This window comes from Populus euphratica, unplaced genomic scaffold (genome assembly GCF_000495115.2).
Source record: "Populus euphratica unplaced genomic scaffold, PopEup_1.0 scaffold278.1, whole genome shotgun sequence".
Classification (NCBI taxonomy): Eukaryota; Viridiplantae; Streptophyta; class Magnoliopsida; order Malpighiales; family Salicaceae; genus Populus; species Populus euphratica.
The window spans coordinates 37,919-54,321 of record NW_011500113.1 but is presented as its reverse complement, the minus strand read 5'-3'; the positions used below and the strand labels follow the sequence as shown (position 1 = coordinate 54,321).

General features: G+C 34.4%; 1 protein-coding gene across 1 annotated transcript; it reads right to left on the bottom strand.

Moving 5' to 3' along the window:
- Window positions 1–12,699: 12,699 nt before the first annotated feature.
- On the bottom strand, window positions 12,700–16,243 carry LOC105109861 (putative disease resistance protein RGA3). Its single transcript, XM_011004722.1, has 3 exons — window positions 13,351–16,243; window positions 13,155–13,218; window positions 12,700–12,932 (listed from the first exon to the last, which is right to left on the bottom strand). The coding sequence occupies exon 1, from the start codon at window positions 16,241–16,243 to the stop codon at window positions 13,367–13,369; it is 2,877 nt and encodes a 958-aa protein (XP_011003024.1). The 3' UTR covers window positions 12,700–12,932; window positions 13,155–13,218; window positions 13,351–13,366.
- Between the last annotated feature and the right edge of the window lie 160 nt (window positions 16,244–16,403).

Here is a 16,403-nt window from a genome sequence, read left to right as displayed (position 1 = left end):
GATATAAAGAAGGGTTTCAACAGTGTTTGGAAGCCAAACCTCCTTGCAGGTTTTGTGCAATTTCCTCGCAGCTAGAGGTACAACAATGACATCCCGGAAAGCAAGCACTGAAAACTGGAGATAATTAATATTTTGAGAGCAACCAAACAATGTTCCTGCACCAAATACGGAAATGAGAAAGGAAACACAGGGAGATTCATCTTGAGGCTGTGTAAGAACCAACGTACTTCGGATTAGGAATTCACGGTGAGCAAAAGCAAATTTTAGCACTACTAAAATCACACACCAAAATAGGTAAATTGAAAAGAATCATTTCAGCAAATTAAGGTGAAGTAGTGTTTCCTAAAATTCTTAAATAGAAAACGTTGTCATATTTAATAGGTTTAGTTAGTAAAAAGAGAAATTACCTCTGGGTATTGCAGTCAGCAGTCAATTTTGATCTTTGGAGTATGTAAGGTGTTAGGCAGCCCTTTCCTATCCTATCTTTGATTTGTTCTTCAAGAATTGGGCTGCTTATGATTTTCAGTTACTCTAGAGTTGTTGACTAGAAGTGGTAATCAAAAATTGTTTTCAATCACATGCTTTTTCTTCATTAAATTTGACATCTCTACACGTCATTATTTTTTTTTATTAAAGTTATAAAGCTTATATTCTTTGGATTCATGATCATATCCCATGAAGATATCTTTTTTCTCTTGTCATCCAATTTATTTTTTATTTAATTATTTACATACAGATAATACAATTCAAGCCTTTTATAAAATATCTACTTGACAAGTAAATAACATAAATTTAAATATTATTAAAAATCTTTTTATTCCATGATCTTCACAAACTCATTAAAAAGAAATTCACCCTCATTTGTTCTCAGTGATTTTATAGAATAATCATTTTCTTTTTTAACTAACGGTTTAAACTTCTTCAAACAATTAAATACGTTAGATTTTTTATTTAAGATGTATACCCATGTTCTTCTAGTATGATCATCAATAAAAAATATAAAATATAGATTTTTATCAAATGAGCATGATTAAATAGGATCACATACATTTGCATGTATTTTTCAATAGGGCTGACTTGCTATAGATGTCAACTCCTTTAGAATGCTCTTGCAAAATTATTTTCCCACTAAACATTCTTCACACAAATGATTTGGATGTCTAATGGATAGTAGGCCTTTCAACATCTTCTTTTATGCCATCATCTCCAAGCTATCAAAGTTTACATGTCTAAGTATCATATGCCAAAGTAAAGTCTCATCTTTCACACATGTCTTTAAGCATTTATGCATATCTATTTCTATGTTTAGCAAAAAATATTTTATTCTTTATTATGGTTATATTTGCAATCATAGCTCTATGAGTATCATGTGATGTCAAAATATGATGTTTCATCTTAATCTAATAACTCTTCTCTAATAATTGTCTCAAACTCAATATATTACCTTTTATAATTGGGATATAATAAATATCATCAATAAATTGATGACTACTATTTTTCAATCTAATGAAAATCATACATTTCTTTTTTATGGAAACCTTTGAGAAATCCACGAAGGTGACATTACTTTTAATTGATTCATCAAGCTCTATAAACTAGTCTTTATTGCCACACATATGATTGTTGGTACTATTGTCTAGATACCACATATTTTCTTTAGCTAGCTTTGTTCATCATGGACTAATAATAAGGTGGCCTCTTTCTCCTCTTCCACATCAAAATTGACATTCTCTTTAACCTTTTTAGTTAGATTCTAACAATCCCTGACATAATGACCCATCATCCCACATTTGTAACATTTGATTTATTTTTTTTATCAAACTTGGATCTTGTTGTCAACTAGCTTGCCTTATTCAGTTGACCGGTTGACTTGTTGAGGCTGCCTCAACCTCCTCTTCCTAATCTGCCTTTTCCTCGTCTTTTTTTACCTTGTCCACGCCCTTTACTTGCTTAGGTATATCCAAAACCATTTTGCCTGTCTTTTAAATGGTGTTTTGAAAAGACTGCTTGTGCACTCACGTCTTTTTGAATGTCATTATCTCTTTCTTTATGGATTTATAGTTTTTACATGAGTCCTTGAATAATCAAAAAGCCTATATTTTGTGAATTTTTTTTATCGTAACCACCACATAATGAAACTTGTTTTGTAGCAAGCATAAAATATTTTCTACCATATGTGTTTCCTTTAGGGGTGTTCACGGTTCGGTCTTGTCACGACCCGAATCCCGGATCCATGACCGGCACATAGGCAAGGTTCCCCTCCAAGGTTCCTGATTAGTACTTAAAAGTGTATTTTTATCATGGTTTTATATCATCATTTTGCACTTGAAGTATCAATAACTCCTTAACTAAAATATGTTTTATAATAATGTATCTAATAATATAAGATACCTATAATTTGTGGTAAATGTCTATTTTTAATGCAGGCCTATCACATAAATGAAAGGATTGATTGATGACTTGAAGAACTTAAATTGCAAGGATAAAGAGATGACCAAACTTAGAAAAGAGATGTCGGTGCAATCCAAACCGGAACACTGTTCGGTAATTGGGTCATATCTGGAGCTACAGATCTCAGATTTAGGTCCAATTTATATGGATGGAAAGGTAAGACATAGGCCTACAACTTTCATATGGAGCCCAAGATCTAAAAAGGCCATTATCAAGTCCAAATTGTAGAAACAACAAAGAAGCCCGAATCTGTCTTCCAGCCCGAGCACTGTTCGGTATTTTGGCCATATCTGGAGTTCTAGAAGTCCAAATGAGCTGAATGTTTTACACAAGAAAGCTGAGACAATTGCCTACAACTTTCATGTTTGCAACTGGCTCCAGTTTTGACGTTATCAATGACGTTTTGGGCAGACAAGAGAAGATAAGGATTGTCACCAAGTCAAAAGTGGCCACCCACTTATCAATTAGTCATCAAATCAATAGTTCCCAATTTTGGCCTATAAAAGGAGGCATTTGCCATTTTGACGTTATCAATGACGTTTTGGGCAGACAAGAGAAGATAAGGATTGTCACCAAGTCAAAAGTTGGCCACCCACTTATCAATTAGTCATCAAATCAATAGTTCCCAATTTTGGCCTATAAAAGGAGGCATTTGCCATGCATTTAGGCATCTTGGTTTCCAGATCAAGATCATGCTCTTCCTTTCTCTCTTTGTATTTTTTGTAATGTTTATGCTTTGCTTTCATTAATATTAAGTTTATGCCTTTCATTTCCTTTCCTTTACTTAGTTAACTTTTATGTTCTTATTTTGTTTATCTATTTTGCTTTCTTTCATTATGTCTAGCTAAGTTAATTATGTCAAGGTGAAAAGGTTACACTAATGGTGTAAGAATAAGTATAATGTAAACTTAATATGGACTTTAATGTTTGATACTAACATGTTTTATATTTGTTATCTTGTTCACTCTTTAATACTTTGCTTGTTAAATGACTAATCTTGATTTATGTTGTATAACACTTGGTACAACAAATGCTTGACACTTTCATAGCCCATAATGTATGGTATAACCGACACCTGAGCTATGAAAGGAACTTGATTTGTTGTTAACATAAGTTATAATCATGAATGCTTGACAAGATTTACAAGTATTAGCATTAATTGAATAGGATGACTAATGTAATCATGTTAACAATATATAATCTGATTGGAACCTCCTTTGTGTGTGGTTTCCAATTCAATAATAAGAGTTTATACTATACTTGTTTGATATACCATTAGTGGAACCTCTAACCTTGACATTTGTTATTATTATTGCTTAATCCTTACATTAATTTTCCATCTCCAAGTTCTCATCATCTTCTTCTTCTTCTCTTTCTTTATTATTATTATTATTACTACTACTATTATTATTATTACTACTACTACTACTATTACTACTAGTATTATTATTATTATTATTATTATTATTATTATTATTGTTGTTGTTGTTGTTGTTATTGTTATTGTTGTTGTATTATTGTTATTTATAAGTTGTACAAATAACCTCCCTGTGGTTCGACCCCGGTCTTGCCGGGTTATTTATTACTTCGACACTCCTGCACTTGGGAGAAGACATCAATCTTTCAGTCGTGTCAGTTCCATACCTATGCGAACCCAAACTTACACACAAACTTATCCTAACTCAATCAGAGTTCAATGCAACATTAATAACAAAATCAACTTCATAATATAATTGAAATGTCTTAATACAAGAGTTAATATAATTTCATAGTTTTGGAGCACTAATTAGATATAAAGAAAAATGCACGGATTACAACCAAAAGAGTAGGTTCTGAAGGTCCAACAAAAATGATCTGCTATCAAGCTATAAGCCTGAAAATGATAAATAATGAGAGTGTGAGTTCAACAACTCAGTGAGTAGATAACGTTCAATATACACACACGAGATAATACAACAATGAGAAATATATATACAAGTATGAATTTAGGTTCTTATAAAAAGGTTTCTCAAATAGGCCATAACAAGAACATCATATGGTAAAATCGTCAGAAAATCAAAATGCAATGAGCATGAGGCTCCGTACTGTGGGATGATCAGTCCACACAGGTTGGTGACTCCCCCGACCAACTAGGGTTCAGATACGATGTGCACAAAGACTAACACTACCCTGTTAGCATGGGTATTCTGACTGACATACCATAGGGTTATAATCATAATCAATATTAATATCCCAAGGCTCAACTCATGACATCAATCAAATGAGGAGCTATCAATTCAGAAGTCAATCCAAAATACATATTGGTTCATATCAAGAATTCGGATTCAACAAATGATCATGCTTATCATAACAAGGATAATAATCACCATATATATTATCAAGAAGCATGATCCAATTCATATTAACAAATCAAATATTTATAATATTCTCATGCATATGGAAAATAATCCACTCACCTGACTCGAAAGCAAACAGAAATCAAAAGCAAATACCGAAGAAAATCCTACTGACGTCCTGCCGGTAGAATATCAGGATTATCTGAATACAAAGAAGACATATTCAAGAATGACTCAAAAGAATATATAACCTATTTAATACACTTATTTAAGGATATATTCCATAACCCTATATATTTTTGAACTAATTAGTTATATTCCAAAAACCCAAAAATTAACGGTTTTCTCAAAATCTAATCCATAATAAAACAAATAATAAAATTAGTAATACTTCACTAACTAACCCTCAATTATTCATCAAACACATCTGCAAAAGCTAATATTACAGCTAGGGACTAATCTGTAATTTATCATATTTTTAAGGGTCAAATTGTAACTTTATCCATTTGGAGGACCAAACTAAACTTATCATAAATCCATGAATATACTGAAATTCTTATCATAATCAATCCTCATTTCTGTCCAGATCATCTCATTATACTCCAGGGACCATTCTGGAATTTTATCAAATTTTTAAGGTTAAATGGTAATTTTTGTCAAATTGAAGGACCAAATTGAAAGTGTTAAAATTTCATAACTATACAGGAATTCTGCCCATAATTTATGTTTTATTCTGTTCAGAATCTCGGAATATGCCCCAGGGACCAATCTGTAAATTTTTCAAAGTTTGGGGACTAAACTGTAATTTCCATAAATTGAAGGGCCAAAATGAATTTTCGTCATCTTCAACCTCCAACCCAGAATTTCAACAGAAACCCACTGTTCTTTCCTTATTTCTAACATAATTTCACCATTCAAACAAAATCATAACTCAAAATCATCATCTTTCAATTCAATCCTCAAAATCCACCAAATAATCCATTACTCATAACAATCAACCCATAAAATTCAATTAATTCATCAATCAAACCCAAAACACAAATTTTCAAAACCCTAACATTTATCAAAACCAAAATTAAAACTTAATCAACACATATTTATATATAATCTTACCTTTAAACTTATTTCCTTCAACTCCTTTATATTTTTCTTCTAATTTCCCTCTTTTCTCTTCTTCTTCTTTCTCCCTTCTCTCTCCTGCCGATTCTCTCTCAACTTTCAGATCACTTATTTTGTTTTTTTTTTTACTTTCTATTTATATTTATCAAGTTTTGTTGAATTACCACACTACCCCTCATTCATTTCTACCTACACTTTAAGCCACCAAGGGCTTTATTGTATTTTCCTACTTATTTATTCAAAACATTACAGGTCTGGTCTAGTTTTAACCCTAAAATTCAATTGAATCAGAAAATAGTATTCCTTATTAATATAACATGAACCGAACCAAGAACTGATTTAAACCAAACCAGTTTTGTTTAGTTCGGGACAATTTTTTAACATAAAAACTAGAAAAATCAGACTCATCTTCATCACTAAGCTACTGAGATTTTCTCATATCAATTTCATTGTAATTCTATAGAAGCATCGTTCTCAAGGTGAGAAAATTTCATTGATGGCTATTGAATCCTTGACTCTGCTCAATCTAATATATAAAATACTCCTCGGCCCCTTCAAGTTTGAGCATTAAACAATGTTGCAGTACGGATCTATCCCGCTCTATATTCTTCTCGCATGAATTTCATTGTAATTTTATAGAAGCATTGTTCTCACTAGTGATGAGAACCATTCTTGAATAATGGTTCCTTCGCATCTAGATTGTGAAACTAGAAGGGGAAGGCGAGGAAGGGAGAAAAGGGAAGGCTTGAAGGGAGGAAAATGAGTGATTTAGGGTTCTGGAAAGGGAAAAGGGAAAAGGAGAGGGGGGGTTGGCGGTTGGAAAGTGGGAAAGTGATTTAGTTAAGGTTAGGGATGATTCTTTTTATACTTTTTTTAAACCGGTTCAATTTGGTCCGGTTCAATCGATTTAAGTTTTTTTAAACCTGAATAGAACTGGACCGGGTGGTTTTTTTATTTTTAATCGGTTTTTTCTACTGGTTTGATTTTTTTGGTTAATTTTATTCTCGATTTTTTCCGTTTAATCGATTGCTCGGTTTTTTTTAACACCCCTAGTTTCCTCTATCTTCTCCCTATTTCTCTTCATTTTATTGTATATGGTTAATATTCTAACAAAGTAATACAAAATACTATTTAATTCAGGCATATATAGCTTTCAAAGTCACCTCGTAACTTTTGTAGGCATACATTTCTTACATTATCAGCTTATTGGTTTGATTGTTGCAAAACTTCTCATGCTTGCTTAGTATTAGTTGCATTAGACACTATTTGAAAAGCGGCATCATCCACACATTGATGGATAATTGTGAGTGCTTGTTAATCCTTCATTCATTTATTTGGCACGACCTCTTTTTGGGCTAAAGTCAACATTGTTCCTTCTATAGGCTTCTCAAAGACTTTTTCAACCCTTGCCTACACATCTTGGGAACCTAACCAAACTTTCACACAAATATACCAAATTTCATAATTGTTCTTTGTCAAATGAGGACATTGAAGTGGAAAGTTTGTATTGGTCATGTCATACAATATATTGCACCTGACATTGCAGCGTCCTTAAAAATTATCATGGAAAAGAATGGATTTTTGACATCCTATTCTTTGATGGGGAACAATCTTGTTTAAGGAGTCGCCACCTAATATTATGATAATTAGAAACCCTAACTGATTAATAGAGATTCTATGATTCGAGACTGGTTATATAAAAGAAAAGATATTATCACCCTTTAAACGTTCTGTCTGAGGCAAACTGTATTGTTGGTTTTGTTTTAAATTGCTAAACATTAGTTTATGCTATGATATACACATAGCATAAAAAACAAGAAACGGGAGAGAAGAAAAAATAAATGTTAAAGACACGTGGAATCTCTGGTAATAACAAAATCATAGAAAAACCACCTTTGAAGACAATAGTTGGAAGACTTAATCCGAAATAAAAAGGATCATTAAACGGATATGAACATGCCTTCAAATGATTAAACAGGGAGGATACCTCAGTGATCTCCCTGCTGACAAGATTGACGACAAGCATCATCACTAACTTCTCAGTACTTTCAGCATAGTCTAATTATTTTGAACTGAGAAAACTTATCCACTCCTCATTGAGAAACAAGAAATTTTGGTGAACAGTAACGTCACCTCTGATGCAGTTTTACACAGCAGTAAATGATACTGATTCAACCCAGATTGTTCTTCCTACCCTAAGCCAACCAATTTACAAGTTCTGCTTATTTCAATTAGAATCAAACAAATTCTCTCAATTTCAGGCAAAAAAAAAATAACGAATTGATAAACAAGAAGCAGTGATCAATGACCCGCAGGTCGACACCAAAACCAAACCCCAACCAGCGCCAAAGCTTCCATAGCAAGCCCTTCTCTTCATCACTCCTGTTGCAGCCGTTTATAGTGGTTCATCTCTCTCTCTCTTTCTGCTTTGATGTTTTCCGTTTAGCAGCCAACAATTCTTTTATTCTTCGCGCGAATAACCCTGTGCCCAGCTCTCTCTCACACCTTCTCCAAAGCCAACTGAGGAAGCCAAATGCTCTGTATTTTTTTCCCCCTTCACTTTCACTGGCTATTATAGCAAAGGATTGAGTTTGGTTAGCATGGGTATGGATGTTTTGGAATCCTGAGAAAAAGCCACCCTTGGTGTTATCAAATTCACTCCAATGCCATTGTATATTCACTCCCTTTTTATTATCATTACTTCTGATTGATCTCTTGCATGACGAAGCTGGCATTTTCTCTTACATTATTGTTGGTCTGTCTATGCACGGTGAGTGCTGCATTTATGAAATGTAGTCTAGTGTATCAACCTCTTACCTCAGTTGGTCTTCTCCACAGAAGTTTTTGTTTGAAAAACAAAACATTACCAGTAATTCATGCATGCAGTCACAGGAAAAAGGCTATTAATTTGCCAAAAAAAAAAAAAAACAGAAAGAAGATCAAGAATTCGCTGAACTCTAACATTTGATTAGCAATTATGTGAAAGATCTGGTCGAGTCATTCTGTTTCTCAATGAGGCTCATGAGCATCTTAAGAGGTTCATGGTCCACCAACTGAACGTTGATTTGAGTACAGTTTATTCTTAAACACGACGAGCCAACATACTTGCAGGTTCCATAATTACAAAGATGAAGCAACTGAGGCATTACGCACCAAGATTACATCGGGCCACAGACAGTGCCCGCATCAAGTCTCATAGATTGCAAGTGTCAATTTATATCCTAACATTTTGGCCTTGGTTAGTAACTCTCTACATTTTAATGCAAGAGATATACAGTTATTTCTACAATAATGGTGCTTTTGGGATGTATTCAGGTTTGAGAAATCCACTTAAACTGATGAGCTATGTGACTCCAGTGATGGCGATTGCAACAGTTCTTGTTTTTCATTCTTGTTTGGCCGAGTAAAATTAAATAGAATCCAAGGACTTGGGCTTGGAACTATGGAAATCAGCAATGACAATCTTAAGAAGAGCATCGTTAGCGATGCCGCAAGCTGTGAGTGTCAGATATCTGTCCTTAATAATTTCATTAACTCTTCGGTGTTCAACAAGGCTGATTCCTATGCCACACAGGTGTGATAATTCTTGTCACCATCAGTATCCTTGTATTAGAAAATTAAGTATCAACATCTTCAAGCATTTGCAACTAGCTAGCCAAATTGCTTAGTGCCTGTTAATGAAGCCGCGGAAATCAAAATCGACTACTGATTGTTGCAGAAATTCAAATCAAGCCCCAAGTGATGGTAGAAGTCAATGAAAGTATTGAGTAACTCTGGTGTATATACAGTGTTGATTGAAAGGCTCAAAACATGTTTATGTTTTAAGAGATGGGGATGGAGGAAATCTAAAAGAATCGGATGGCAGGCTTACGCCTCTTTTGCTGTCCAATAGGCTTGATGCAATCACACGATGGTAGAAATTAGAACTCTTATGGAGTCTGATCCTCTTAATGTCAACAATTGGCTTTTGTCATCTTCGTCCATATATTCATGCAGTTTGTGGTGTGGGTTTGGTGTACCCATCAAAAAATTTATCAAAAACAAAACTACATGCAAAAATAAATATTTTGCCCAGCAGTTCACTAAATGATAACACGCAAAAGGCTATGCTTTCATACAATTACTGCTACATACCCATTGTCGACAAGCCAATGTAACATTCCTGATTACTGCTACATACCCATTGTCGACAAGCCAATGTAACACTCCTGCTGCAATGCCCTTTGTTACAGAGAAAACAGGAGAAAGGCTATCAGGCTGTACTGGGCGAGGATCATATCTACCAAGTACTCCACCAGCAGTATCGATAATTCCACTCTTCACCATTTCTTTCCTCACACAGCTGCCAAAGAGAGAACAGGACTAATTCAAATGGGTGAAAGATTTTGTTTATACGAAGTATTACAAAGAGAAAGTTCTCGACAATTGAAACCACGGCAGACTTTACTAGAGCCCTTAGAAACTTTAAATAAGAGCTACCAACAATCAAAAGAGAAAAACATGACGAAAATAGAACCGACGCGCGACTCAATGTCCCTAATAAATGAGGCTCTCCGCATAACTTTGAGCTTCAAAGTAGATGTGAGATTTATTGTTTGGAACCCTACTCCAGCTTTGGTCAAGGGATCATCCAAATGCAAATATAATAGCATGTTATATGGTTCCAAAGAAGAACTCCCCTGAATAGGATTTTTTTCATCATTCAGAGTTCCTATAGGCACCGTATTTCTATGAAGGATTCCTCTGAATATGAATAGCTCCGTCCAACTTTCATTCTTCTTTGTCCACATCTCAAACATCAAAATTCGATTCTTTATTCCACTCAAGCTCATTGCAAGTAATTCTTTGTAGATCACAAGGTATGTTCAATATTCCAATGACCTTCGGAATAAAACTGAGCAAATTGCTTATAAAAAGTACTATTCTGCAGTTCACTGGTTTTAAGGCTGACATTAAGAGGGGGACATATAAAGCAATTAGTTGAATGAAGAGCCACCACCTTCCTTGATGCCTGGGGGTCCTGACATCCATCAATCAAATTATTTCATCAAGTCCAGGCTGTATCTACTATAAGAAAGGGAGATGAAAGATCCCGCAGTGCATTGCTGATTTATATCAATAGTCTATCAAAATCTTATACTCAAACTTCCACGTGTTGACAAGCTTGCAGCAAAGATTCCAGGCACTAATAAAATGACAAGATCTCAGCATTAGGTGCTTTTCCGCTAACCTGATTCCTACTTTCTCTTATTGTAAGTGCTTTCTGTTTAACTTTTTGGTCTTGGTTAGTAACTCTCTACATTTTATTGCAAGTGTCATACAATTATTTCTACAAAATAATGGTGCTTTTGGGATGTATTCAGGTTTGAGAAATCCACTTAAACTGATTAGCTATGTGACTCCAGTGATGGCGATTGCAACTGCTCTTGTTTTTCATTCTTGTTCGGCCGAGTTAAATTAAATAGAATCCAAGGACTTGGGCTTGGAACTACGGAAATCGGCAATGACAATCTTAAGAAGGGCATCGTTAGCAATGCTGCAAGCTGTGAGTGTCAGAGATCTGTCCTTAATAATTTCATTAACTCTTCGGTGTTCAACGAGGCTGATTCCTATGACGCACAGGTGTGATAATTCTTGTCACCATCAGTATCCTTGTATTAGAAAATTAAGTATCAACATCTTCAAGCATTTGCAACTAGCTAGCCAGATTGCTTAGTGCTTGTTAATAAAGCCGCGGAAATCAAATTCGACTGATTGTTGCAGAAATTCATATCAAGCCCCAATTGACGATAGATATCAATGAAAATATCAAGTAACTCTGGTGTATATACAATGCTGATTGAAAGGCTCAAAACATGTTTATGTTTCAAGAGATGGGGATGGAGGAAATTTAAAAGACTCTGATGGCAGGCTCTTACGCTTCTTTTGCTGTCCAATAGGCTTCATGCAATCACACGATGGTAGAAATTAGAACTCTTTTAATGTCAACAATTGGCTCTTAAGAATCAGCATATGATAGGTTATCTTTGTTTTTTAAAAAATAATTTTTTAAAAAAAAATTAAATTTCTTTATATTTGTTTGATATTAAAAAAAATTATCAACAAAAAATACTTTCTAATCAAATATTTTTCAAAAGTCATATAAAATTTAGAAATATCATATTATTTGTTGATTATATCAAATTTAGTCCTCAAATTTTTTATTACTATATATATATTATTTTAAATATTTATTTTTCAATTTCATTTTTTAGAATTTAATTTTTATATTAACTTTGGTCATAAATTTTATTTTGCTTTTTCTCTTATTTTTTTTAATTGAAAGTTTTTATCTATCAAATTTAATTCACACTCTTTTGAATGTTATTTATATTATTTGAAATAATTTATAAAATATTAATTGATATTATTTTAATTTTTTTTATTATTTAGAGTTGATATCTGTTATTTTTATTATTATTTATTTCATTTAAGATAATTTATGAAATTATTTTTATTTACAATTTCATTTTCATTCAACCTTTTACCTTTTAATTTGTAAGATTGTTCATTATTATTTTAATAAACTTGAAAAAATAAAATATTAACAAGTTATTTTTCAGCTTATTTTTCATGAAATAAATAAATACCGAAAATTATTTTTTAATTTATTTTTTATTACATTATCAAATATAAAAAACATAATTTATTTTTCTAAAAAAAATAAAAATAGCATAACAGGATAAAAGGGAAAGGAGACAATAATTTTACGTGGAAAACCCTCTCAAAATGAGGGGGAAAAACCACGGGAGAATCACAGAAAGACTATTATTAATTTAAATGCTAAGGTAACAACTTTGTTTTTTTTATAATGTACAGATAATATTCAAACTATTATAAAAACAATAAGTAAAGAAATAAAAAGAAGCAAAGTCAGAAACAATATAATTAATTAATTAATTAAAGGATAGATACACATCTCCTCCTCCTCCTCCTCCGATGGATTTGAGCGCTGTGATTATTTCTCTTCCCCATGTTGTCGGGCGCCTGCATGGCAACACAAAAAATGATTATATATGAAATTGATGGATCATACTTTTAATTCATCGAAGCTATTATTCTTTTATTAAATTAATTATACAATGCGTTCTTATTAGATGAAGATATTGTGTACTTCATGCATATATATATATATATATATATATATATATATATATATAAACAAACAAATAAATAAATAAAAGAGGAAGTTAGTTCCTAATTACGTACATAGAAGTTACGTGCAGCCATTTATCTATTGTCGTATTAAACCTCGCCAATAATTAGGAAACTCCTGCCAATTAAGAGGAGAAATTAAGTAGAAGATCAGCTTCCTAAAATTATACATAAATAAATAAATAGATACAAAAGAATGTCATGTCAGATTTAATAAATAGGATTAGCCCGTAGAAGGATAACACATTACCTCATCTAATCTGTGGTTATGAACGAATAATTCTGATGTTTGGGGAATGAGAGGCGTTGGGCCAGCCCTCTCCTCCCGCTTTGAATTGCGCTCCTATAATTGGGCTCTCATTGATTTCCAAGTGCTCTAGAGTTGTTGACTGGAGCACGTAATCCGGAAGTGCTTTCAATTTCGGGCACTTCCAAAATTCCAATAAATAAAGAGATGGCATTATGATTGAATTGAAGATGTTTGTTTTATCTTCATTTCCTCCTCGTCCTCCTTCCCACTCTTCCCACTCTCCCATACCCCCAAAGAGAAGACGTTTCAACTTGGGGAACGCAATAATAGCACTTGACGATGATGATGATGTCTTTTCTCCAATACTAATGTCACCATCCTCCCCATCAACTCCCAATCCCAAGAATTCACGCCCCACCCTCTGCACGCGTTCCATCCTGTCTACGGATAAATCTTCAAGAGATGGCAACTTCCCCAAAGGAGGCAGATTCTTAATCTTCCCCCAATCCACGAGTCTGACAACCCTTAGTTTATTAATCCAACAAGGAAACACTGGGATGACTCCTTGGTAATCATATATCCCCAATGATTCTAAGTTTGGAGGGGTCATGCGTACTAAGGCTTCAAGGACTTCATCATCGTTAATTTTCTCCCTGTCTGTCCTCGATCCAAACCTTAAATCTAACTCAGTGAGGTGTTTCTTGCTCTTAAGTTCTGCTTTCTTAACCTCATCAGGATCTTTCACGTCTCCCAACCATCTTATCGTAAGAGATCCTTGAAGGTGGTTCAAGTTTCTCAAATCCCCAATATTAGACACTTCACCACTACCACTCACATGGAACTCATCTAATTCCTGAAGAGAACTTAACCCCTCAAATCCTCTCATCTTCACAAACCCAGAGTAACCAACACTGAGATGTCTTAATTTGACTAGTCTTCCTATGTTATCAGGCAGCCTTTCAAGTTTATTACAGAAAGAGACATTTAAAGTTAGCATGTTATACAATTCACACATCTCTTCAGGTAACTCCCTGATCTTATTACCAGACAAGTCAACATGCCTCAGGTGTATCAACTTTCCTATGTTTGATGGGACTTCTTCTATTCCACATCCTGACAACTTCAATGTTCTTAGACAACTCAAATTAGCGATTAAGTTAGGTAAGGCTGCATTCATCGATGAAGGATAACCATCAACAATCAGGCTGCGAAGCTTCTTGAAACTATGAATGGTCGCAGGTAAGGGGTCGGTATCATAATTTCTAAACACTACCATGGAGTGTCGGGCATCTCTAGAAAAAGAGTCTATCTTCGACTCTGCCGCATCATCGATATCCACACTAAAACATTCATTTTTTGTCAAACTCTGCGCAAAATCATGCACCATGTCATGCATCTTACATTCAATAATGCTGCCATCACCCTTGTCTTTCACAAAATCTTGAAAGAAAGAGCGAGCAGCTAAGGCTTCGAAGCACTCAAGACCCATTACTTCCATCTCTTTATTGTGTGTTTCCCGAAGGAAACCCTGTGCCATCCACTGTTTGATCAAAGCATCCCTCTCAAATGTGAAGTCTTTTGGAAAGACTGCACAATATGAGAAACACCGTCTCATATCAGAGGGCAGGTCATGGTAGCTCAACTGTAAAGGAGCCAAAAGATTGCTTTCAGCTTCTTTTATCTCCCACACATGGCTGTTCAAGACACTTTCCCACTCTGCTCTGCTTCTTTTAAAGCGCAAAAGACTTCCTAGACTCTTTGCAGCGAGAGGCAAGCCTTTACACTTGGCTGCGATTTGTCTACCAATATCTTCTAAATTTCCTCTCTCTCTACTGTTTTTATCAAAAAATGCAAGCTGACTGAACAGTGACCAGCATTCATCTGTAGAGAGAAGTTCTAGTTCTAAAATGTCAGTGCTTAAGGATCCCATGCAGTTTGCAACATTCCTATTACGTGTGGTCACCAAAATCCTACTTCCAGGCAAACCACACTTGAGGGAGTCTTTCAGTTGCTCCCACTTTCTGGAATTTTCATTCCACACATCATCTAGGACAAGCACGAATTTCTTTCCCCTAATCAATGATTGTATTTTTTCTAGTAAAGTCTGCAATTTGATTAGATTTTGGGTAGACTCCTTGAGATTTTCGAGGATTGCCTTGGCAATCGTTATCTCATCAAAAGGATCTGATACAGAAACCCATATTCTCTTCTTAAAATGGGTCTTCACATCATCATCATTATAAACTAGCTTAGCAAGGGTTGTCTTTCCTATCCCTCCCATCCCTACTAGAGAGATTGTACGGAGGGCTGGTCCTTGACTACTCTCAGTACTGAACAACATTTTCATGACCCTGTCTTTATCATTTTCTCTACCCTTAACGTCTTTTACATCTATAACAGAAGCGGTTTCATGATGTTCATGCTGTTTAATTCCCGCTTCCAATGATTTGAAGTCGAACATATTTTTCACAATCACAATGACATCTATTCTTTCATTCAGTTCTTTTATCTTATAAGCAATACGACGACGCAAACCAACTTCTCTAACACGAAAGCAAGAGAAGATCATGAAAGAGCATACCTTCTTTTTATTCTTGCTGGGATGTTCATGTACCTTGCTTTGCGATTTTGCAATTGCAGTGCCCCACTCATCCAAAACATCATCCATGTCGTAAGATACTTCTTTGAGTTGATCTAACCAAAGTTTGACATACCCGTCCTCCAATTGTCTTTCCTCTGCATTGGCAAGCACAGCTTGGATGGCTCGGAAACTGCTGGTGAGCCTTTCAACCTCGTTCTTGACACCAACAACGAGCCTCACTTCTTGTCCCACCTCCTGAATAATGATTGACCTCAGCTGCTCCAAGACTACGGAAACAAGAGCTTCGGCCATATTATTCAGAACTAAGGAATGGTTGAGAGAGGATAAAATTGAAATAAAAGGATTATAAATTTGGAAATGTGCAATATAGGGAGAAATTGTTTGGTTGAGAAAAGAGGAGAAATAAAAAAAAGGGAGATTATGATTTGATGGTGCTTCATATGATCTATTA

Excerpts from the sequence above, each read along its gene's own strand:
- LOC105109861 (XM_011004722.1), bottom strand. The coding sequence starts at position 16,243 with ATGGCCGAAGCTCTTGTTTCCGTAGTCTTGGAGCAGCTGAGGTCAATC.